This window comes from Pithys albifrons, chromosome 1, assembly GCF_047495875.1.
Source record: "Pithys albifrons albifrons isolate INPA30051 chromosome 1, PitAlb_v1, whole genome shotgun sequence".
NCBI lineage: Eukaryota > Metazoa > Chordata > Aves > Passeriformes > Thamnophilidae > Pithys > Pithys albifrons.
The window spans coordinates 86,011,824-86,036,968 of record NC_092458.1 but is presented as its reverse complement, the minus strand read 5'-3'; the positions used below and the strand labels follow the sequence as shown (position 1 = coordinate 86,036,968).

General features: G+C 41.9%; 1 protein-coding gene across 3 annotated transcripts; it reads right to left on the bottom strand.

Annotated features, from left to right (window-relative positions):
- Positions 1 to 469: 469 nt before the first annotated feature.
- Positions 470 to 15,125, bottom strand: PARP11 (poly(ADP-ribose) polymerase family member 11). 3 transcript variants are annotated; one of them, XM_071557930.1, is made up of 8 exons: positions 15,020 to 15,125; positions 11,573 to 11,701; positions 11,353 to 11,473; positions 10,020 to 10,095; positions 8,414 to 8,486; positions 8,196 to 8,326; positions 1,840 to 1,991; positions 470 to 1,422 (listed from the first exon to the last, which is right to left on the bottom strand). In XM_071557930.1, exons 1-8 carry the CDS (start codon positions 15,053 to 15,055, stop codon positions 1,109 to 1,111), a joined length of 1,032 nt encoding a protein of 343 aa, XP_071414031.1. In that variant the 5' UTR covers positions 15,056 to 15,125; the 3' UTR covers positions 470 to 1,108. The 3 variants fall into 3 exon arrangements, with proteins under 3 accessions (XP_071414031.1, XP_071414023.1, XP_071414040.1); XM_071557922.1 differs by lacking the exon at positions 15,020 to 15,125 and adding an exon at positions 14,685 to 14,944; XM_071557939.1 differs by lacking the exon at positions 15,020 to 15,125 and adding an exon at positions 11,852 to 14,660.
- Between the last annotated feature and the right edge of the window lie 10,020 nt (positions 15,126 to 25,145).

Below are 25,145 nucleotides of genomic sequence, written 5' to 3'. Positions count from 1 at the left end.
TGCACTTCACTGCAACAGCCCCTTCTTCAGGTTCTTTGTGCTTTCAGGTACTCAAGTTTGCTTTCTAGCCAAGTATTTTTTTTTGCTCTTTACACATGTGAAAAATACTCTTTAACTTTACAACTATACCAGCTATGAAAATCTGGTCTACACAATTGTTATGAAAAAGGTTTCTATTAAAGTGTTTAAAGGATGGCAACTTTTGAAATTTTCATTGTTAGTTTAACTGTGTTATTTCCAGTAACACTAATCTAATCATTGTCTTCAGTAACAGTAAAACCAGACAGGAATCACAGCAGCACATGAATACTGAACAAGATGGCAGATATTTCATAGAATAAGAATCAGAAAGGTGTATGGCACTGCTGACATCCCAACGGTGAGCTCAATAATTGTATTCAAAACAATTAACAATCACAAGAGTTTAATGGCCTCAATTCTGTCAAAACCAAAGCTCAAATCCAAGTGCAAGGGCTTTGGGCTTTTTAATTTTGCAAGTATATAACTGAGGCTTACAGTAAAATGCACCTAAAGTTAAACCTAACACCTTTGTTGAACTCTATCTGGAGAAAACTGATGGAGGTGCTATACATTTATTTTTAATAGGTTTAGAACCCAAACTAAGAGACCTCCAAACACAAAGCAACGTATATATAGAACACAGACACACACACATATGTAGCCAAGTCCCCTGGGGTTTTGCTGCTGTTGTTGTTACTTTATGTTTTATAGACAATCTTTATAAAAGATTAGTTTCATCATATGCATACTATATTAGAGGCATATTTCTACCACATGAATAAATACTTTTAATATTTAAAAAAAAAAACAGAACATATATCTTGCCTTTGAAAACTTACCAATGCCCAATGTATTTAAGGCTCACTAAGCAATTTCAAATTTCTAATAGTCTCTACATTTGAAAAATGCATGAGTAAAATTTACAGATTTTTAAAAAGTTCACCAATCATATATTAATAACTTCCCTCCATAGATGTATGCCACCTTTTCTGTCATTTTTCTCCTTTCACACCTCATGTTTTTATGTTGTTGTCTTTACAAAAGGAACAAAAGTATCAAAAAGACACAAACAATACTCAGTTCAAACTTAACAAAATTCTATTAAGTACTCAGGGTAGATTTGGTTGGCATCAAAGATGACAAAGATCTTTGGGTTCCAGGTATTATCCACACAGCTGTCATACAAGTTCACAAAACTTCCATCTTTTGAAGGAGGTCTCATGTATTTTGAATCACCACCAATATAGTCACCAGTTAATACACGAGCAAGAAACATGACTTTATCTGGTCTATGCAGATGAGGCTGCAGATTCACGCCATGAATCTGGAAAGTATCTCCGTGCTTCATGTTCTCTTTGCAGAAATGGCTGGAATATGATGCATCTCTTGCGAAGTAGGTCCCTTTCAAATGAAAAGAAAATTCTGATGACATGATTACCATAACAGCCTAACCACTAGAGCATGCATACAGGTACCAGGACCATGAAAAATGGCTATTCTTTTACCTTCATTAGCAATCCTTTTTTTCTTTTATTTAAATGGCTGAATTATAGCACCATGACCAAATATTTTTAGTGTGAACATTTTAGTAGGGAGTTTGTCTAGTGATCAACACTGTTTTGCTGGGTATCCCTTCCCCACGCTCCCTGCTCCTACCAGCCAGCTGTGACTACATTCCTTACTGCATCTTAACGTTCTTAATTCCAACTGATGTAAAAGCAAACCTGTATTAAACAGGGCTTAGATAAACAGAGGGCATGCATCACCAAGTATAACCTACAGGGAACACTTAACAATATAGGACTGTTACATACTTACCTTTTCCATATACAGCAGCATGCATGCCATTTATTCTCCAGTCAAAGTTATGAATACATATTGCTTCAACAAATTCATTACTGGTGCCATGAAACAGCATCTGCTCATTAATTGTTGGGACACCTCTTTTCTTCTTCAGTTGAGCTTTTTTCCTACAGAGAACACATAATAGACCATTACAAACAGCTGCACAATCACATTGAGTTACTACTGTGAAAACGCTGCAGAGGGGACAGAAACATTCCATACATTCCACTTTGACAAGTGTCTAGATGGTTCTATTTTTTTACCAGGTCAGAGTTATTAAGGTGCATGTTTAGAAATCACACTTTTCTGAATGCTGTGGACTATTTTCAAACTTAGGTCAAAGTTACGAAAAAAGTTCTTTTATACTCATTTTTTCAACATTGTTCATTTGGCATTAGTTTCAATGTGGTCATTTTCTGCAGATACATTTTTAAAAGAAGTGCATTTTTCTCACATTTTGTTCCCTCTACCTGCCAATGAGGCAGAGCAAAGTTAGTAGATTATAAAGTACTATTACCTAGGTAAATTGCAAAAATATTAAAAATAAAATCACCTAATTTTTAGGCAAATTTACTTCCACATGATCATTTCATAACAGTTTTCTGAATTTATAGTTTACTAATACTTTTTGAAAGAGATAAGTCACACACTTGCAGGGTTACATCAGTCTAGAATTTTGGAAAAAAAAATAAAACAACCCCCCCACTTTATACTACAGGTGAATGTGTATCACAGTCTCATGGGCAGAAGGCCATAGTACACCTTCAATTAAAGAACAGATGTATTTTCCATCAAACTTTAAGTGATTTTCTATCAGCTGGGTTTTCCTAAAATCCATGAAGAAATTGACTCTGCAGCTGTGTCTAACTCACTAAGCTGTTTGTAGTTATAATCCCCTGACTGTCCAGACAAAATCACATCAGATCACATCAGATCACATCATACTTTGTTCTTGACTATGTACCTGAATTTTCTTCCAAGAAAAGCCACAGTGCTACACACTTGGCTTTATCAAATTAAGCACTCTGCTTATAACTGTAGTGCATGCTTGAACTGGGGATGAGCTCTCAGTGCCTACAGTTCAGATGCAGTTTGGTGAAGTCCTATCAAAAAGGTCGACAGAAAGAGACAGGCAGCAACAACTCTTTATCACATTAATGGCATTATATGGCAATTATGCATTATTTATAAACAAGCACATTTCACAGAAGTGAAAATCTTACAGTATTTAGTTTGAATGATACTTTTATTCTGCTTTATTGTTCAGCATTTTGTTGGGGCTTTTTCCTGCTCCACTCAGGGCAAACTAAAATATCTGTGTCTTGGCAACTCAGTTTTTTGTGTATGTGTGTTTTCTTCCCCACAACTCCTTTCCAATTCAGAAGAATGTCAGTATAATCTCAGTGGCATCTGGGAGGTTTTGCTACTAATCTCTTTGTGAATTTTTTTTATCAGAGGCAGACAGGCTTCAGGCACTCAAGTTCCACTCTATTAGCAGTTCAACAAAACCCAGGAGCCAAGATTCCCTGCATCCTGAGAAAACTACCTGTGTGAGGAAACATCTTTGGATCTAAGGGCTAGTAATGCTGAACATTTGAAACTTTTCCATTATCAGACATCTATTGTTGGCTGCTGATCTCTGGCAATACATAAACGTAGTCTAATCTCTCTCAAAAGAGGGGAATGGAACAAATTTATAGAAAAAGTGCATAATGACTTGTCAAAGAATGTTCTGAAACAATCCTTCACTATCTCTGACTAGTTTACTGCCTAAAGCCAACTTAGAATTGTCATTAATATGGGAACTACTGTAGGAGGCAAATGTGTTTGGATGACTACAATGATGCCAATAATCATTCAAGCAATGTTCAAATGCAATCGCTGATCTTATCAATTAAACAAAACATTTTTTCAAAACCATGAAAATTTAAGTAGTAGAATATATCAGGCACACAGGGAAGTTAGTTCTGCAGAATGCAGAAATGCCACAAGACATTTTGTTAATTTGGAACAGAAATTGAGGAGTCCAGCTGTTCTAAAAAGCATCATCTTAGCACATTCCACCAGCAGGGACAAGCTAATCCAGTTCAACAAAATTAAATTGATCCAGCGGTCAGAAAGTTCTTGTATAGCCAGTTCACTCAATAAATGAAGAAACCTAAAGCACAACTAAATACCTATAAACATGCTCTTTGTACATATGCAGGCACACAAGTAATCCCACTGACCAACACTATTTTTACTCACTGTTCTTCTCTACAACTCCAAACTGAGATCCATTAACAAAAATATGCTACACTAAGCTTCATCTTCTTTTTAACAATCCTACCTGGGACACCAAAAGAACTTCTAGTGGAATGCTGGAATACCTATTTCTTTTTAATATACTACCAGGCAATGATTTCTTCACCAGTGTTTGTAAGCCCATCTACTCCAAGGCTGTATTTTCTGCTCAGCAGAAAAGCAGCTAAGCCTCAATTGCATACATTTATTCTAGCAATTTTCACTGTTACTTTTATTGTTCTAATACAGGAAAAAAAATTGTAAAAGAGAAATTACTTTTCTCCATATACTTTTATACTGTACAAGTACTAGAAAGTACTTTGGTTGTAGTCAGTTATATGACAATATTGTGATTATTGTAACCTGAAAGGATGTTGTAGCCAGGTGGGGGTTGGTCTCTTCTCCCAAGCACTCAGCAATAGGACAAGAGGGCACAGGCTTAAGCTCTGCCAGGGGAGGTTTAGGTTGGGTATCAGGAAGAAGTGCTTTACAGATAGAGTGGTCAGGCATTGGAATGGCCTGCCCAGGGAGATGGTGGATTCTCCAACCCTGCATGATTTTAAGGTGAGACTGGACGTGGCACTGAGTGCCATGATCTGGTAATCAAAGTGGGGTTGGATTAAGGGTTGGACTTGATGATCTCAGAGGTCTCTTCCAACCCAACTGATTCTATGATTCTATGAATATTCCTGAAACATGAAATCCTAATTCCCATTATCAGTTTCATACCTTGAGAGTACTTTGGCACAGCATCCACAGATTCAGAGTTCTTAAACCATGAATTCCACTTATTGACTCATGAAAACTAGTACAGTCTCCAAATTATACCAGTTCCTAAGCTAAGCAAAAAAAGGGTCTTCCCGAGCCTCCCTCTGCCTCTCTTCTACACTGGAGACTCACAGGTCATTTACTTTGAAGCCTGCTTGCTACTGCTATTCTCGGAATTAAGATATATGTATAAATACACCTCTATAGAAACTTAATTCTAGGAGGGTAGATGGGGAAACACAAGGCCAAGCAAATAAGCCTTAATATTGAAACGGGTAAATATAACTAAATAAATTTGCAATTAGAATCATAGAAGCACTTAGGTTGGAAAAAAACCCTGAGTCCAGCCATTAACCTGATACTGCCAGGTTCACCACTAAACCACATCCCTAAGTGTCACATCTACACATCTTTTAACTACCTCCAGGGATGGTGACTCCACCACTGCTCTGGGCAGCCTTTTCCAATGCTTGACCACCCTTCCAGGCATGAAACTTTTCCCAATACCCAATCTAAACCTCCCCTGGCACAACTTGAGGTGATTTCCTTTTGTCCTATTGCTTGTTACATGGGAAGAGACTGACACTCACTTTACTATAACCTCCTTTCAGGTGGCTGAGTAAGATGCCCCCAAGCCTCTTTCTCCAGGCTAAACAATCCGTGTTCCCTCAGTTGCTTCTCACAACTCTTGTGCTCCAGACCCTTTACCAGCTTCATTGCCCTTCTTGGGACACACTCCAGACTTCAATATCTTTCTTGTAGTGAGGGGCCCAGAATTGACAACAGGAGGTGCAGTCCCATCATTGCTGAGTACAGAGGGACAATCATTTCACTGATCCTGCTGGTCACACTATTTTTGCTATGAGCCAGGATGCCATTGGCCTTCTTGGCCTTCTTGGCCACCTGGGCACACTGCTGGCTGTCCAACAGTGCCCCCAGGTCCTTCTTGCACTGGACAGCTTTCCACCTGCTCTTCTCCAAGCCTGTAGCGATGTATGGGGTGGTTGTGACTGAAGTGCAGCACCTGGCACTTGGTCTCATTGAACCTCATACAACTGGCCACAGCCCATCAATCCAGCCTTGTCCAGATTCCTCTGCAGAACCTTCCTGCCCTCCAGATCAACATTCCCACCCAAACTTGGTGTCACTGGCAAACAAACTGACTAAAGGTGTCCTCAACCCCCTCATCCAGATCATTGATAAAGATACCAAACAGGACTGGCCCCAACACTGAGCCCTGGGGAACCCCACCAGTGACCAGCTGACAGGTGGATGTAACTCCATTCACTGCTACTCGCTGGACTCAGCCGTCCAGCCAGATTTTTATCCAGTGAACAAGTGTCCAATCCATGGGTTGCCAGCTTCTCCAGAATGCTGTGAGAAACAGTGTCAAAGGCTCTACTGAAGTACAGGTAAACAATATCCACAGCAGGCCACCTTGCCATAGAAAAAGACCAAGGTCAACCAAGACCTGCCTTTCCTAACCCTGTGCGGGCTGGGCCTGATGCCCTGGTTGTCCCGTCTATGCCACAGGATGGCACTCAAGATGAGCTGTTACATGACCTTCCCCAGCACCAAGGTCAGGCTGACAGGCCTGTAGTTTCCCGGATCCTCCTTCCAATGCTTCTCATGGATGGTGTCACATTTGCTCACCATCAGTCAACTGGGACCATCCCAGTGAGCCAGGACTGCTGGTAAAAAGGTGGCTTGGTGAGCACTTCCAGCAGCTCCCTCAGTACCCTCAGGTGGATTCCATCCAGCCCCATGGACTTTTGTGTATCAGGTCACTGAGAATTTTCCCTTGACTTATGGGGCTCCCTGTCTCTGTCTTCCAGGTCATGGTCTTGGCACCCAGAGAACAACTGGTGTTACTATTAATGCCTTCTTTGCCTCAGTATTTAAGTACCTCAGCCTTTGTCACTATTTTTCTCCCCACATCCAGCAGAGGATGGAGACTCTCCATAGCCTTCCTTTTGTTGTTGATTTATTTAAAAAAGTATTTTTTATTGTCTTTTACAGCAGTGGCCAGATTAAGTTCAAGTTGGGCTTTGGCACCTGATTTTTCCCATGCAACACATCACAACATCCTTTAATCCTCCTGAGTCGCCTGCCCTTTTTTCCAAAGCTCATAAACTCTCTTTACCCCCTAATTTCCAGTCAAAGCTCTCTGTTCAGCCAGGTTGGTCTTCTTCTTCGACTGCTTGTCTTCCAGCACACAGGGACAGCCTGCTCCTGAGCCTTTAGGATCTCCTTGAAGAATGCCCAGCCTTCCTGGACTCCTCTGCCCTTCAGGACCTGCCTCCCAAGGGACTCTGTCAAACAGACTTCTAAGCAAGCCAAAGTCTGACCTATGAAGTTCAAGGCAGCAGTTCTGCTGACCCTTTTCCTTACTTTTCCAAGGACAAACAAACTTTATTAAGAGTACTATAACTCATTTAACCATCAACATTATAAGGAAATTAATTTCCTTATACATATTAATGATATAGCTTTCAATTAACAATAAATTACACATTTAAAGAAAAAACATCTAACTGATGCAAAATTGTAATATAAATTTGCTTAATTTCCTCACTATTTAACTTAGTTCAGTTGGTTTTATTAGTGTAATACATCTTTAAAACTTATATATACTCCTTCTTACAGGCCACACAAATAACTTTTGTCAAATACAACTGCTTAAGAGTGATACTACAAAATAAATGGGTGCAGAACTGGGCACTTCCTACTTCTTCCCGGCTGGCACAACATGAAGAGGAAGAATCCAAGAACTTCGAGCAAGGTTTTGTAACACATTAAACTTGAGGAAATTGCAGGCGTATGTGTTAATTAAACATTTAATTCTGTCCTAAGTTTCATATAGTTGAGAAATTCAACAAGACATAAATATTCACCTGCTTTGTTCAGTAAAAATGAAAACAATACAATTCTCCCAATGAAATATTCTACAACAAGCTTCTTTCTTTTCTCCTTACTTCATTGTAAATATTACAGGCATTACCATGTGGACATTCTAAACATCTTTAATGCATTAGTCTCATCTGTGCTACACTGTAACTAATGCATTTCCACAAGTATTACATTTCTGCACCTGTAAAAGCAAGAGAGTCTTGAAAATGGAAGTTGTAATAGAGAGAAATGACAAAATTTTTAAAAGATTAAAAAGTAACACAAATTTTCATTAATAATAAAAACATTTAAACTTATTTCTGCTACATAACTTCAAAAACTTGCTCTATTAACAATCCTAAGACTGTTGGTTTTAGAAATAATCTCACCTGCAAAAAAACTCCCACAAGTCTAGATTTTGTATTCTCTTAATTCTTTTAATTCGGTGGCTATCCATTGTTTTTCCAAAGAGACTAGAAACTTCATTATATTCATTTGTTTTCCTTTGCAATGGAATAAGCTGGAAAAAAAGAGTTTAGTACGATTTCAATTCGATGCATTATTTCATTATCACATATTTTTGACCAATTTGCATACTGACTCTTACCTGGTATGGCTCTTCAGTGTTTACATTCTCCCAGTGTGAAGGCATAGGGATAGCCTCATTTTCACAGATGAAACTTTAAACAGAAAAAGGTAAAAATACATCACACAAAAGACATGAGGCATTTTTTTTCCTGTCAAACTCCTGTTCCAAACAATACAGTATGCAAAAACCCAAACACCATACAGAACTACTTAGGGGTTTAATTCAAAGGCTGTTGCCAGCAGGTAAGGTCAAAGGCAAGCGGTCTTACTTTGTATTCAAATTCTGTCTTAGCTTTTTAAAACTAAACCATGGCAATGACCAGAGTTAACATAGCATCTACTCAATAAAAGATAGATAAATCAGAAGGTGTGGTCAGAAAGCTCCAAAACAAAAAGTTCTGCAACACTGATTTAGAAATGAGACAGTGAAGATACAGCCTGAACACTCCAAACTATCAGGAATTACAACTAACCTACCATCTGGAAACTGAGCCCTCATCTGAGTAATTAAAAGCACCATGTTAAAAACACATACTTGAAAATGATAGTTGGTTTTTTTATAAAAAACCAAAAATTTAACCCTAAAAAAGACCCTTTTAATCATATACACTACATACGCAGCAGCTTTTAAGCCTTAAAACTGGGACTAAAAGAAGGAATCTCCTGAAAGGAAAGAATGTCATCACATGAAAATCAGAGTACTGAATGCAATTATTCCAGAAACAAAAAAAGTAAATAGCAAATCACTGTGTGCACTGTTCAGCAACTATCTAGTGAAAAAAGCTGACACTTCACAAAACCAGACCTTCTTGAAAGTCAGTGTGAACAGATTGCCACTACATTTCTTATGACAAAAGACAACTTTCTTTTTGAATGTATAATCAGACTGCAATTCAGAACTAAAATTATTTCTCAGAAACTATTTGGAGAAAACCCCCCACATGTTCCATGTAGTCAATTTCACCTGTAGTATCACTGCATAGTTCAGTTCATTGTTTAGTGAGTATCAGATTTACATCAGTGCAGCTTTACAGCTCATGACTGATCAAATGGTAAAAACATACAATCAAAAGCAATTAGAGGAAAAAAAATCTGGTTCTTACCATGCAATTTCTTTAACTTCAAATAATTTTAGAGCAAATGACTAAAACACAGGCAAGAAAACATAACTCAATCTTTTTACTGTCACAATACTTCTAAATAATTTATGAAGTCAACAGAACAAACTCCTCTTTCCCTCTTTTCCTCTTTCTCCTGTTTTCCCACAGCATTTCTGATTCAACAGGCATTCAGAACAAGTGACTCCAATGGTTAAGTCAGGCACAGTTTTAAGAAACTTCCCAAGGATATCAGTATACAGCATGCCTTCCCTCTCCCAACACAAATTCCTTACTTTCTCCCAAAACAAGAATAACAAACAAATTAAAAATTCTCTTGTCACTCTTGTCTGTTGAAATGTCTTCCTTCTTCACTTGACTAGCTCTCCCCACTTTGGTTCACCTCTCAAATTGTTTCATGAAAAAAGCAAAGAAATGTAAACATTGAAGACAAAACATTTCTGTTTCATTTTACTTAGAAGAATGTGGATTTAAAAAAAAAAAGGAGTTTTTCTTTTATTTTCTTACCTGAATGAATTGATAGAAAAGGGAGCTCGCTTTATTGGACGTTGCTTAAGGGTAGTGAGGTTGACTTGTTTCATCACTGAGCATAAAACAAAAATTAAGATGGAAGTTTCTGGAATTCATCTATTGCATATGAAACATTTACATGACATTTTTTAAAATAACATTACTACACCCACAGTTGCTTGACAGGAATTCCGATTTCAAAAATTAAAAAATCTGCATTTTCAATAAATGTTTCTAAATGTATTGTCATTTATATGAATTGGCAAAATGTGCAAATACGACACACATAAAATGTTTATTTTTAAAATATCCATCTAAAATTCAGCCCCAATAAATCACTGGCAAAACTTCCACTGACTCTAATGGGACGATAAAGAATATTACTGCTATCCTTAATGTAAGATATCATGACATACAGACAGTAACATAAAAATTGTTCTTTAATATTTGCATTTAGTGCTTTTATTCCGGATGCAAACCAATTTTTTGTAAACAGACATTTCAACACAAATAACCATAAAAACTCCTTGTATTGTTACATACTACTTTACTGCCAATACATTGCTGTTTTACCCAGTCATCACTTTCTGTATTTGAAATATTTAAATTTTGAGTATATTGGAATATATATTTACTTCCTTGATTTCCTATACTTAAACATATGGCCATTTTGTAATTTAATCAGGAAATAATCTACAAAATGGAAAAGCAACAACAAAAAAACAAACCAAAAAAGAAAGGTTTAGAACAAAGAACAAACTACATTTGTAATTAATTACATATATTAGAAACCTGTAATATTCAGTAATTTACAAGAACAACACAAGTGAGATCTTTACAATCTAATAGAAAATCCTTTGCTTATCTCCTCGTGATTCTGAGAACAGACTTGGCTTCAGCTACCTCATGAGTTATTAAATAATTTGATGCCAATATTTTGCAGCAAACTTCCTTCATAGCAATATTTCTCATACAGTCTCTGAGTGGAAGAGGTTTTTCTAGCTTTCAGCAAGTTGCATGTTAAAAACAAGTGTTCAAACTTCCTGGTTTAATGCATGTATGCCACACACCACCTGCAGCTGAGGCAAGCAGCAGTAACATATGAGGGAGTGCTACAAAACCACACATGCTGCTATACTAGAAAACTACACTAAAAAATGTAACAGGGCAGCTGCTTCTAAAAATTCATATAAACTTTCCTGTAAAGTGGCATTTTCAATTACATGTTTTTGCACTAGATATGAGGACAATTAACTTCCTGAATGAACAAATATACTGGTACATCTGGCACCTTCCATTATTTAAATTTACTCTATGGAAAGATACATACCTGAAAAGTCTAGCATGTAGTCAAACTTTGCAGTCGTAAAAGACAGAGAACCATGTGGGTTTGTTCGGAAACTCCTTTCAATATCTTCACTGCTAATAGAGCAATGACTGTTTGACTCGGTCTTCAAAACAAATGAAAAAGCACATTGAGATAAATCCAGCAATAGGTAATCAGATGTATGTAAATCCATGACAGACAATATAACTTCACAGGAATTTACCTGAAACATATGCCATTTACCACACTCAGCCAAATAAAACCAGCCCCACTGGGTATCAGAGGTATCCATCTCTTCAACTGGACTTTCCATCTTTGGAAACACATCTTCTGATGGTCCTTGAAGCATTTCCTGAAATATTCACACACATACACAAAAAAAAAAAGAGAAATTTATGAATAATCAAAATAAAGTAAATTTCCAATACTCACAAAACCCTGGCAAGAGAAGGGCAGATCTGTTTTATCTTTTTCAGAGAAAAATTCTCAATTTGCTACTTACCCAATATTGTCCTCTAAGTTAGCTCAACATTTCCAAAACTCTCTTAACTGTCTGCAAATTTCGCCAGTAAAGGCAACAGTTAAGGACTTTATCAGATCAAAGAGAGGTGCTACATTTCACACTGATGGTCGTAAGGACCAAGGCTATTCAATATATACAAAAGGCTCTCGCTTAGATACTCCTCAGGAATGAGATGTTTGGGTTACATCCCACAGCTTCATGAACACATCTACTATATACTCATCAACAGTGAACAAATCAGACTGGATATCAAAAGCTGTAAGAAAAAAAATTTAAAAGTAATACAAAGATTATAGGTATTCAATTGTGTGAGACCACAGTACATTTTCCTTTCACAATGATGAAGGACAGTTTCCCCCCATAACACGCCCATTAAAAATGACACAGTAAAATTACTGGTACTTGTACTTGCATTTACAGAGAAGGTTCACACCAAAAGCCAGACTGGCTTCCACACAAGCAATGACTACCACAGTTCAGGTTCTGCAGTATGGAAAAGGATACAGCAGAGGTCTACAAAATCATGACAAAACCAAACAAGGAATAAAGAATCACATTTTTATTCTGACAAATGGAGGAGACACCTATTGAAGGTTACAAATGTCAAGTTCAAAAAAAAAGTGAAAGACAAACTTCATGAACCAGAGAACTCCTTTTCATGGTATGGTGTGGATGCTGCAAGTGGAAGTTCAAAAAGCACCTAGACAAGTTCAAAACAACCAGAGCTCTGCCAGAATACTTTTAGAATTCCACTTGCATGTATTTCCTAACAAATCAACACTCTGCAACAACCTCCCAAAGGAAAAATTCTGAGTAAGTTGGGGGAAATCTTTCAGATAAAGAAGCTTACGCCATTGCCAGAAAAGGTCAGCAATTCATCCATTCTATTTAAGCAAAACACTTTGGCACTCTCCCAAAAAATTTCCTCTATTTCTTCTTCCAAGAAGTGAAACAATAACCTCCAGCACACGTAAGTCAAACAATACTGGATGGTTCAGTTGTTTCCCGATCACTTCAGCCCAGAAAAAAATACAGTCCTGAAGAAGACAAATGCTGGAGACTAGAAGTGCCACCTGGCCACTCCTACTGGGGCAGGAGTTACAGGAGCAGGAGAGCAGAATGCACTTCTAACACTGCTTTTCCCCCTATTTTTCCCAATCTAGCCTGCTGTGGCTGTTTGAAAAACAATCCCAGATACCTCTTTGTGATAATAACTATTGACTATATTCTAACTAAGCTCCAAAGGGTGTTCAGAAAACAAGAGAATCAGAAGTGAACCTCCACAGCACCCCTAAATTGCAGAAACTGAGGGCATGGTACAAATGGAAGCCTGCCCAAGGCAACATACATGTATTGCTACCACAAGTTCAAGCAGACCTACACTAAAGGTACATCAACTGTGTGGAAAAATTATTTTGAAGGAGATAAGAAAACCATTCTCCATTTCACAGGGCATCTGCCAACATTTCTTTATTTCTTCTATTCCTCACAGCAATACAGTCAGAGAGCCTACATTCATTTGGTGTTAAAAACACAATGGATGACAGTTTTTGATGATGACCTTTCACCTTCAACTTGACTCTTTCTCTCAGGTAAGTATTTGGCCATGTTCTGTCCTACAGAGAGAAGGCAGAGGTAGTCGGCACTTTTTTAAAGCTAAGACAAAAGCAATTCAGGCTTTTTTGATAATGTTTAGTTACCTCATGTTCCCACTAAAACTGCCAGACCCAGCTCCATCCCACTGCTAGTTCAGGGCCTTTTGAACGAGAGAGAACGTGTCTTTCTTTGCAAGCAGAGAACATGTCCTTACAAGCAGAGAGGCATAATTACCAGTGCCTGTCAACATAGTCCTCCAGGGACAACCCAGCCTCCAGAATAAACCATTTACTAAGGAGACAGTTATTCCCACAGCTTTCAAAAATATTATATTCAATCCACATATATTCCCCTAGTCAAAAAGTCTAGGGTAAGCAGATACATTCAAGAATAGCTTAGAAGCATTGAGGAATGACCTGAAGAAATGAATACCTAAAGCCATAAAATCAAGAGAGTTGTTCTCAAAGGTGACACATCCAAAATGCTGGAGGGAATTACTGATTAATTTAAAATCAAACATACACCATTTAAAAAGCATCAAGTAGCTTTTTTAAGCCTTACTAGCACTGTTTCCACTGGTCCAGGGGATACCAGAACAGCTCAAATTAAAACAAATTACTCTGGCAGGAAAAACATCCTACTAAACATGATGAATGCTTGTTGTGTGCTGTGACTGAATGACCTTACTACTACTGGTAATGCATTGCTTCGTTTTTCTGGGTACTTTATGTTTGAATGATAAACATGTTTTAGTGTGGAGTCACAGAACAGTTTGGGCTGGAAGGGCACTTACAAGACCATCCTGGAAGAGATGGTCCCACACCTGTGCCATGGGCAGGAACACCTTCCCCTAGACCAGGTTGCTCAAAGCTCCATCCAGCCTGGCCTTGAACAGTTCCACGGATCAAGCATCCACAGCTTCTCTGGGCAACCTGTTGCAGTGCCTTTCCACCCTCTTGGTAAAAAACACAGGCTACTCTTTCTGCTTCCAACTGGCACATTGTGGCTACAAACATCAACATGGAATAGTTCCCTGCTAGGAACAAGAGCAGTGCTAACCGATTCTCCGGCTCTTCCTTAGAGAACGCGACACCTGATTAGGGGGCTTGATTGAGGTAAGCGTGCAGGGCTTGGGAGGTGAGGAGGAACACCATTAGCACCAGTGCGGGACACCAGGTCAAATGACAATGCCCTTCCCACCTGCGCCCCCACGCACCCGCTCTGTGCTGCCGAAGGCCACCGTCGCAGTCACACCCGCCACCGAACCCTCCAGAGCCGAGTCCATGACAGCTCAAGGGCACGGCCGGGCACTCGAGCCAAGCGCAGCACCACTACCATGGGGGCCGCAGGCCGCTCCCATACACACGGTGGCCAACGCCTCCCACCCCCTGGCGCACCCGGGCAGCGCGCTCGGCGACGGGGCGGGGCGGGAGGGGCAGCGGCGGGCGGGGCGGGAGGGGCAGCGGCCTGCGGAGCGCGCGGGGCGCGCGGGGCGCGGGCTCGGGGGGAGGGACGGGAGGAGCGGCCGTTCCGCCGCCCGCCCGCACTCACCGCATGGGCCGCGCCCCCCGGGCGCGCTCCCCACATGCCCCCGCCGGGCGCGGGGCGCGCGGGCCGCGCGCGGGGCCGCTCCGCTCCGGGCGCTTCCGTTACCGGCGGCAGGGAAGGGGCGGGGCCGCGTCCCGGTGGCCGCGCGCCATTGGTCCGGCCGCTCCGGGTATGCAAATGACGGCGGAGGGGGCGGGGCCAGGGACGGGCAGGCCCGGGCCTGTCCCAGCGCACGGCACAGACCCGGTCCCGGTGCTACCTGTATCGGGACCGAGCGGCAACAATTGGGCCCAGGCTCAATACACATCTCAGTACCAACCCCAGTACCTGTACTGGTACTGGGCAGTACCACTACCAGTGCCAGGCCCAGGGCCAATACACGTCTCAGTACCAATCCCAGTACCTGCACTGGTACCGAGCGAGACCAATACCAGTGCCTGGCCCAGGCCCAATACATGTCTCAGTATCAATCCCAGTACCTGCACTGGTACCAAGCAAGACTTAGTAACAGTGCGAGGCCCAGGCCCAATATAAGTCTGAGTACCAACCCCAGTACCTGTGCTGGTACCAAGTGGGACCAATACCAGTGCCTGGCCCAGGCCCAATACATGTCTCACTACCAACCCCAGTACCTGCACTGGTACAAAGCGAGACCAATAACAGTGCGAGGCCCAGGCCCAATATAAGTCTCAGTAGCAACCCCAGTACCTGTATCAGTCCTGGTATCTGTACCAGTACTGACCAGTACCAACAGTAGCACCAGGCTCAGTTCAAGTCCCAGTCACAGTACCAGTACCAAGCCTGGTTCCAGCAGCAGCCCCAGTTCCAATACCAGCAGCAGTACCTGTGCCAGGACCAGTATCACTCCTGGTTCCTATACCAGTGCCAGGCCTGGTTTCCAGCCCCCGTTCCACTTCCAGTACCAGTTCCAGCCACAGTTCCACCCACAGTTCCAGTACCACTACCAGGCTCACTTCCTGTCCCAGGCCCAATTCCAGTTCAGGAACCTATACCAGTGTCTGCACCAGTCCCAGCCCCAGTACCTGTATGTATGTATGTATGTATGGCCAAACTTCACGAACAAAGATTTGGGCAGGGCTCTCCCCACGTGCCCTTCCAGCCTGTGCAGTGGATGTTTTAGGTGAGGCACAGCGTGCACAGAACTGGCCCCACCGTTTCAGTCCTGAGGTCCGTCTGCCATGGCCGAGCGAGCTTGGACAGCGACAGGGAAGTCCTTGGGACTGTCACAGCACCCGGTACTAACCAGGGCTGACCCTGCTGAGCATCCGAGATGTGACGGGGATGAGATGGCAGGGAGGCATTGAACTGCCCAGTACGGTCTCCACTGAGACTCGAACTCACGACCTTGTGATCCAGAGTCTGGAGTGCTCACCATTACACCATGGGACCGCCCACACCAATACCTGTACCAGTACTGGTAACAGCTCCAGTACCAGTCCCTCATACCAACAGAGCCATGACACCCCCCACACTGCTCTGTACCCACCACTTGATCTTTTAGTGCTTTTGATTCTTGGCCTTGATAGCAGTGGGCCTCTACTTTACCAAGAAATAGTTTTGGTAGTTATTGGTAATTTGGTAATAAAACAGCCCATCCTTTTCCTGTGAAATACAACTCATAATTTTTGTGTGAAACACACCCATACTTGAGCCTGTACATGCATTAGGGCAGTCCCGTGGTGTAATGGAGAGCACTCCAGACTCTGGATCACAAGGACCTGAGTTCAAGTGTCAGTGGGACCGTCCCCTGGCAGTTCAATGCCTCCTTGCCATCCCATCCTGTCACATCTCGGATGCTCAGCAGGGTCAGCCTCGGTTAGTACCGGGGACTGTGACAGTCACAAGGACTTCCCTGTCGCTGTCCAAGCTCGCTCGGCCGTGGCAAATGGACCTCAGGACTGAAACGGTGGGGCCAGTTCTGCGCACGCTGTGCCTCACCTAAAAAATCCTCTGCGCAGGCTGGAAGGGCACACCCACGTGGGGAGAGCCCTGGCCAAATCTGCGTTCACAAAGTCTGGCCATACATACATGCATTCAGTTTTGCATGCACAGCATTTTAAGGAATTGATGCCATGTTGACACCAGGTGTGACAGCAGCCGTGGCAGCAGCCATGACCATCACACCATGCACAAAGTGTGGTCACGCAGTGCAGGGAGGACAGCAGCAAGAGCTGCAGCCTGTTAAGGGCTCTGGGGCTGTGGGCACTTCATGCTACAATGAGGTCTGGAAGCTCCAGCAGCAGCAGCTCTAGGACCAGTCAGAAGGACAGAACACAGTCATGACCGTAGCTCACCCCAGCCTTTTGGTGCAGATAGTCTAGGAAGGAAGCTCCTGAGCAGAAGAGCAGGTGGTGACACTGCTGTGTCAGTCTGCAGTCAGCCAGCAGCCTGGTAGCTTCAGAGAAACACACAGTCATCATACATATGTGCAGCCACTGGAACACATCCTGCAGCAAAGGATTTTTGTTGAGCAGAATGCAAAAAACAACACAGCTGGACTGAAAATATGTTTTGCAATTTCTGGAGTGTCAGGCAGGATATGTATCCAGACTCTGGCTGAGCTGACCTTGCCTCTGATTATAGAGTTGGAAAAGATTACTTTTCTGAGTTAAAACATTAAGCAGCAGCCTGTGGTGAATCACTGGAGGTATTTTACTGGCATGAATATGATGCTTCTGGAATAAAGAAGTTCTCTGGAAGTAGAAACATTTTTTTCAGCCATGATATTTGCATTGACATTGTTGGAAAGCATGTGAAGATTGTGTGGATGTATCCTGCCTGTCTTGCCTTTTTTTATGATTCTATACACAGCATAGAGGTAAGGGAGGGTTCTGTCACTACCTTAGCTGTTGAATGTCTGTTGAACATCTTCTCTTGCTTGAAAAGATGCTGGCAATGCTTTTTGTTAATGTGGGCCTCTTTGAGTCATCTACTTCTATTTTTATTACTGCCTGTTGTGTATTTTTTAAATAAGGGTCAGGTTTTTTGTAGAATTTGCATAAGTGGGTCTGAAGTTACATTAGCACAACACAGTTTTCTAGCAGACAAAAGTTTTAAAGAGGTTTCTGCTGCTACGCCTTGAAGCATGGGATGGAGTTGAGATTTATGTTGTGTGTTTTCCCCTTTTTTGTGTGTTTCCATTGATAATAATGGAGCATAAGCCTTTCTTAAGATAAAAGTATCTTCATTACAGAGAGAACATAGCTTGTTAGAGTGACTGTTCTCAGGAAGCTATGTGCTAATGCCAGACTCTATAGCAACAACAACTTAAAAACCTTTAACATCCAGAGATTTCAGTGGATATCTTACATACTGTGTTCAGTCTAATATCCTATTTGGAGAAGACATAATTGCATTAATTGATTCTCATCAGCCTCTACTTCAAGCAACAAATAGGCAGAAACTGGAGAGATTTGGCCACATAATGTGAGTTACAAATGATCCATTTGACCATTCTTTCAGAGAAAAGTCAAATGAAAGCAAAAGAGAGAACTCCCTGGTGCTGCCTGGTACATAAATTGTAGGATGATAGAAGGATCTAGGTTTGAAAGGACTCATGAAGTTCTTCAATCCAATTTTCTTACAAAAACAGGCCTAACTTCAAATCTAGATTAGATTGCTCAATTCCTCATCCAGCCTTTTTTTTTCCCTCCAGGCATGTCTGCTAAACTGTTTTCAGGGGTAAGAACTTTCTTCCTTCTGTCCAGCCAGAATTTCTTGTGTTGCAATTTGTGCACATTGACTCTCACCTTTCAGTGTAAGCCTGTGAGGTGAGATCCCTCAATCTTCCTTATGATGCCTTTACTTGGGTAGGAAAATAACAGGCACAGTGTCTCCAAGCTGTTGAAAAATAGCTGAAGGAGTGGTAAATTACAGTCAGTACCTTTCTTGTGTACACAGGCTGAGAGAGTTGGGGCTCTTCAGCCTGGAGAAGAGGCAATTTCAGGGAGACCTCACTGTCGCCTTTCAGTACTTAAAGTGGGCTTAGAAAGAGGGATAGAACATTTTACATGGGCATGCAGTGATAAGATGTGGGAGAATGGTTTTAAACTGAAAGAGGGAGGCTTTAGATTACATGTTAGCAAGAAATTCCGTGTTGTCAGGGTGGTGAATCACTAGAAAGGGTTGCCTAGAGAAGTTGTGGATGCCCCATCTGTGGAAGTGTTCAAGTCCAGGTTGGATGGGGCTCTGAGCAACCTTGTCTAGCATAAGGTGTCCCTACCCATGACAAGGGGGTTGGAACTAGATGAACTTTAAGGTCCCTTCCATCCCAAACCATTCTGTGATTACATGATCTTGCACAACCTCCTGCTTAAGTCAGGGTCAACTATGAGATCAGGTAATTTTATTCAGGATTGTATCCACTTAGGTCTTGAAAACTACAAGTACAGACTGCACAGCCTCTCTGGCCAACCTCCTCTACCACTCGATACTTGACTCTCATTGTGGTGTAGAAATTTTCCCTATATCCTCTCATTACCGATTAAGCCTTCTCCCTCCTCATATCACCATGCACTACTGTGGCCTGGTCTTCTGCTTAACCTCAGTAAGTACTGGAAGATTGCAGTTAACTGCTCCCAGCCTTCTCTGTGCTAAACAAGTCCAAGTCCACACAGGGCAAGTGCTCCAGCCTCCTGAATGTCATGGTGGTCCTCTGCTGAAATTGCTTCCATTGTTCAGTGCCTTTCTTGTACTGATGGACCCAAAACTGGATGCAATATTTTAGATGGGATTAATACATCCCAGTGTTCCTTTCCTTTGTGATACTGGGTAGTTTCCTGCTATTTTATAGACAAGGTTGCAGTTGTCCTACACTGCCTCCAGGGCACGCTGTGGGATCACATCCAACTTTCCATCCACCAGGATCATTACACCTTTTCAGAATAGCTGCTCACCAGGTATGTATGTATGGCCAAACTTCGCGAAGGAAGATTTGGGAAGGCCTGTCCCCACGTGAATGTGCCCTTCCAGCCTGCGCAGTGGATTTTAGGTGAGGCTCAGCGTGCACAGAACTGACCCCACCCTTTAAGTCCTGAGGTTCATCTGCCACGGCTGAGCGAGCTTGGACAGTGCCAGTGAAGTCCTCAGGACTAGAACCTACAGCACCCGGCATTTCCCAGGAGGTCTCCCATCCAAGTACTAATCCGGGGCTGACCCTGCTTAGCTTCCAAGATCTGACGGGATCGGATGTCAGGGAGGCATTTAACTGCCTGCTCACCAGGTAGTCATTTCCTAACCTGCATTGTTGTCGGGAGTTATTTCTTCCCAGGTGCATCAGGGGATACACTTCCTTGAGTGTATCAAGGATAAGGCAAGGAAGGTAAACTGCCATTATACATTCTCTGAGAGGACAAAGTGGGTGATTCTTTGGTATTTGCCATTTCATAGAAGATTAATTTTTAATTATCAATGTAATGATGCATGCATACAATGGAATGATAATGTAAATGAGAATGAAATATAATTCTGCCAACACTAACTGAAAATAAGGAGAAATCAAACAGAACAACCAAGGAAAGAGTGAAATATAAACATTCCATGCCCAAAAATTCCTGCAACAATACAATGACTGTGCCATTAAAATAAAATATTGATACTGTTTTGCCCCTTTTCAGAAAACTGTAAGGTTTTGTCATGGGCATATATATTTCAGTATAAAGGAAATTGTAGGATGCATGTGAAGTCTATGGTATCCACCAACTTGTGAACTCACAAATACAGTTGCTCAGAGGCAAGAGAAGAGAATGAGAAAATACTTATTACAAAGCATCACATCTGAAGGCAATGGCTGTTCACATCAAATATGACATTGGTCTTGAGATGTGGAAGAAGCTGTAGAAGCAAATCATTACATATTCTTTCCTTGAAAGTCTATATTGTCTTGATTTGTTGTTCAAGGAGCTGTTAGATGTGTCAAGTTATCTTTCTTAACCTGACTCACCTGCACCCTTCTGTTTTCTAGAAGACATTCTAGCCCTGCTCTTGCTGTGCTCTCCCCAGTTATGCCTATTTTGCACTCTCTGGGAAATGGAAAAGGTCTGGGAATATCTCAGTATTTTAACACTGTTTTTTTCTTTTCTGATACTGCCTGAAAACCATGTTCCCAAACAGTACCTGTTCTCCACCATATTAAAGGAGAACACAACCCACAGCCAAGAGTCTTCCTTGTCTCCTTCTGCTTTTCTTTCGTGTTCCTAAATGTTCCTTTTTCCCCTGATAGTCTCACTCTCATAGCCAATACTTTACTATTACTTGGTTCCTTAGAATTGCCAGTTGCCTTTCTGTCTCCTTTTATAGGTAGACTGAGCTCCAGCATCTCAACTTGGGTTTTTTGTTGGTTTGTTTCCGGTTTGGGTTTTGTTTGAGGAGAAGTCCGGGAAGTTCCCAAATCTTAAACTGACATTAAGAGAATTTAAATGCACATAGATGCAGTTGTAGCAGCAGGAGAAAGGCAGAGAGCTTTTTGTTTGTTTGTTTTTCTCTAGAAAAGGACATAGGAGATCCATAGGCAATAAGAACACTTTGATACCTGCACTCATTTTGGACTCCTATCTTTTCTAGGCTAGCACAACCATGTATCCCTAACTGCAATATTGCATAATGACATCAAGGCCTGGACCAAACAGCCAAAACAGTCAGAGAATAAGATAACCTCAAAAACAGTGAGCCTGCCAGCACCTGTGCAATTTCTCAGGTATGACAGACAATATGGGGTGGGCTGTTTCTTACTGATCCTGCAGTGCTGTTCCCTGAGTGTTATTCTAATGACTAAACTTCACTCATCCTGCTACTTCCCTTACTACGTGTAGCATGTATAGTCCTTCTGTGCTGCTATGTACATATCATGCCTGCACTGGACTCCATCAGCCTAAGATTTCAATATAAACATACAGCTCTACACACAAAGAAAAGACTTACCCATAGTCTGATGCATTCCTTTCCCACCATTCATTGCAACCTAGGAAAGGATTCAGGGGTTACTTGCAACCTTGTTCAATCACTGGAGATGGCATTTCTGTTCACTTCACCTCCTAGTGAATAACACTCATGTAGGCAATGGCTTCTCTCCTGGGCTATCTCTGAGGAGAGAAAAGCATTTGCAGAGTACTTTTGTGCCCAGTTACATTAGGCAGTAGAAACAACTAAAGTTTCAGTAGTTTCTTGTGTCTGAGCAAGAGTGGGATGATCAGAGACAATGCCACACTGCAAATTGTGGGGCTGGGAGACTGTGGTTGTCTGGAAGTCTGGAGAGCATAGTCATCCGTGAAAGGAAGAGGCAAAATTACATTCCACATCTCTCTGGGTCCTCATAGTATTTTTATCTACCAGCACTCAAGTGACATTTAAGAGTGTACTAGGGTCTGGCTGGGTTACTGTTAATTTTCATGGTAGCAAGCTGTAGGGTGCTGCATTTTGGATTTGTGGCTAAAACAGCCCTGATAACACAACTGTGTTTTGGCTATTGCTGAGCAGTGCTTGCGAACATCAAGGCTTTCTTTTTGTCCCACTGAGACCCCCTTAGGGTATGCAAAAATCTGGAGGCGACACAAGTAAGACAGCTGACCCAAATAATATTGTGTGCTTTATAACATCATATACAGTAACAGAAATTGAGGAGAGAGCAATTTGGGGAAGGTAGCCATTGCTCAGACACTGGCTATGGCCATCATTCTACTTTCGCATCACATTTTACCCCCCTTTTCCTCTTTCCTTCACTTACTAAACTATATTTATCTCAACCCATGAGTTTTCTCGTTTTTGCTCTCCCCATCCTACTGTGGTTTTGTGAGAGGAGTGAGTGAGATATGGTGTGGTGCTTAGCTGTGGGTGAGGGTCAACCTGCCACACAGTGAGAAAAGAAAACCTGCAGAGTCTCTCTGCTGTACACACAGTCAGGCTTCCACACAGCTATGGCACATATGTACACCCTTATGTCCACCTCAGCATCTGCTCTAATGCAGTCACTCACCATCTCACTGTTCACCCCAGGACAACACCAATGCTGCCAATTGCCAAGGGATGCATCACAGCCAGCTCAATCTGAACCAAACCTGAGCCAGCACTGTGACAGTAGTTGGAAACTTCCTTCTACAGGGTACAGAGGCACCCATCTGCTGACCTTGCTTGCTATCTCATGTGACCTGTTGCTTGGGGGAAGTTGAACTTGAGGCTGTTGCAGAGAGCACTAAAACATGTCTGGCCTTTGGCCTGTTTCCCTCGCCTTCTCATCCTTATGTGCACCAATGATACTGTCAAGGGACACCTTAGCAAACCAAGAGTGGCTACAGGGCACTGGAGCCCAGGTGCTGTTCTCCTTGGTCCTGCCAGTGGAAAGGCAAGGCATGGGTGGTGGGCCCCCATTGTATGGGTTAACACCTGACCATACAGCCAGTGTTGCAGGCAGAGCTTTGGCTTTTATGACAGTGGATCTCTGCTTTGAGGAACAAGGACAAGAGCATGTTTTCCAACAGGCTTTTCAGCCTAGCTAGGAGGGCTTGCCCTAAGCATACTCTGCATGCACTGGGATTCCTCTAGTCTCTCTCTCATACTTTTGTGGCCCTCCAGTGGTACTGTGTGCTCTCCTTGGACTCTCTTAACATCTGCTTCTTACTTGATCTATGTGAGGCTACACTCTGCTCCCTCAGCATTCTTTCAGTCTTTCTGCTGTACCTTTTCACCTTTTTAAGGCTACTGTATGATCTCTGTGTCTCTTTCTTGTCTTTTTTCCGCCTTTCTGAGGCTAATCTTTGTTATGCATTACATTTGCAGGCTTTATGTCTTCTCTGAGGTTCTTTTCAGGCTCCTTCCTAGTCTCTAAGGCACTGTAAGGCTTCTCTGTTCTCTGTGACTCTTTCAACCTCTCCACTTTCCCAAGCTTCTCCAAAACTGCTATGGCTCCCTTTCAGTTTCTTCCTTCCTCTTACTGAAATGACTTTGGAGCACTTTCAGTCCTTCTGCTTATTTTGTACCCCTGTTACCCCTTGGCCCCCCTTTCTGACATTAGACTGAGTTTCCTGGGACTGTTTTAGTCTTCATCAAAGGTTATGACATCTCAGCAGCTACTCTTCTTTCTCCTGGGACTTATTCAGCCTTCCTACTTGTTTCTTCCCTTCTTCAGGATATTCTCTGTTGCTCTTTTTAGCCTGTCTCCTCTCTTAGCAGATGCAGGTGCACATTCCTAGTACACCTGCAGAATCTCTGATACTTGTTTCTTGCTATCGTCAAGGTCTCCTGTACATTCATCATAGTTCTTTCTGACTTTCACTAGTTTCTTTGTCTCTTTGAGACTTCTTTGTGTTCTCTTTTACAGATTTTGGCTATTTTTCCTTCTTTGATGCTACTCTTTGGAGCACTTTCAATCCTTCTTCCTTCCTTTTTTTATTTTTTTTTGTTCTTGAGACCACTCTACTGAGTACTCTGGAACTCCTTTAATAGTTCTGATATTTTTTTGTTAACACTGAGCCTCTTCTGTATTCTCTGGAGGATTCTTTGCCTTATCTCTTTCTTTCTTGGCCTCTTTGACATTGCTACATTTTGTTTCCTTGAGCACTTACAGGCTTTCTTCCCTTTCCTGAAGCTAGTTTATGTACTCTGAATCTCTTTCAGTCTGTTGCTTTGTTCCTTTCTGCTTGGCTCCACTGTTTCATCTGATGATCTTTCAGCCCATCTTCTGCTGGCATTTGGAAGGCTATTCTGCAATCTTCCTCTATCTGAGTGTTAATGAATTTTCACATTTTGTCTGAGACTTCTCATTGTCATCTGGATGTCTTTCAAGCTCTCTGCTACTTTGTCCTCTCTTCAGCTATTCTATAGTTTCTGGGACACTTGCAATCTCTTTCCTATATTACCAGGCTCTCAAAATTATTTTTCCATTCTTTGGGGATTTTTCACACTTACTTCTGTTCCATTAGAGTATTGTTTTGAAGGATAAGAGAGGATGGAGGGGAGGAGGGGAATCTTTTTAGTGATGCAACAGCTTCAAGAACTCTGGATTTCAACTGCAGTGGAGCTAGAATAGATCTCTCTGAGTCACCTTTTGGAGTTTGGGGGGGTTTTCATCCCTGTTTGGTTTTGGTGGTGGGGTTAGGAGACAAATGAGCTCAAAGAG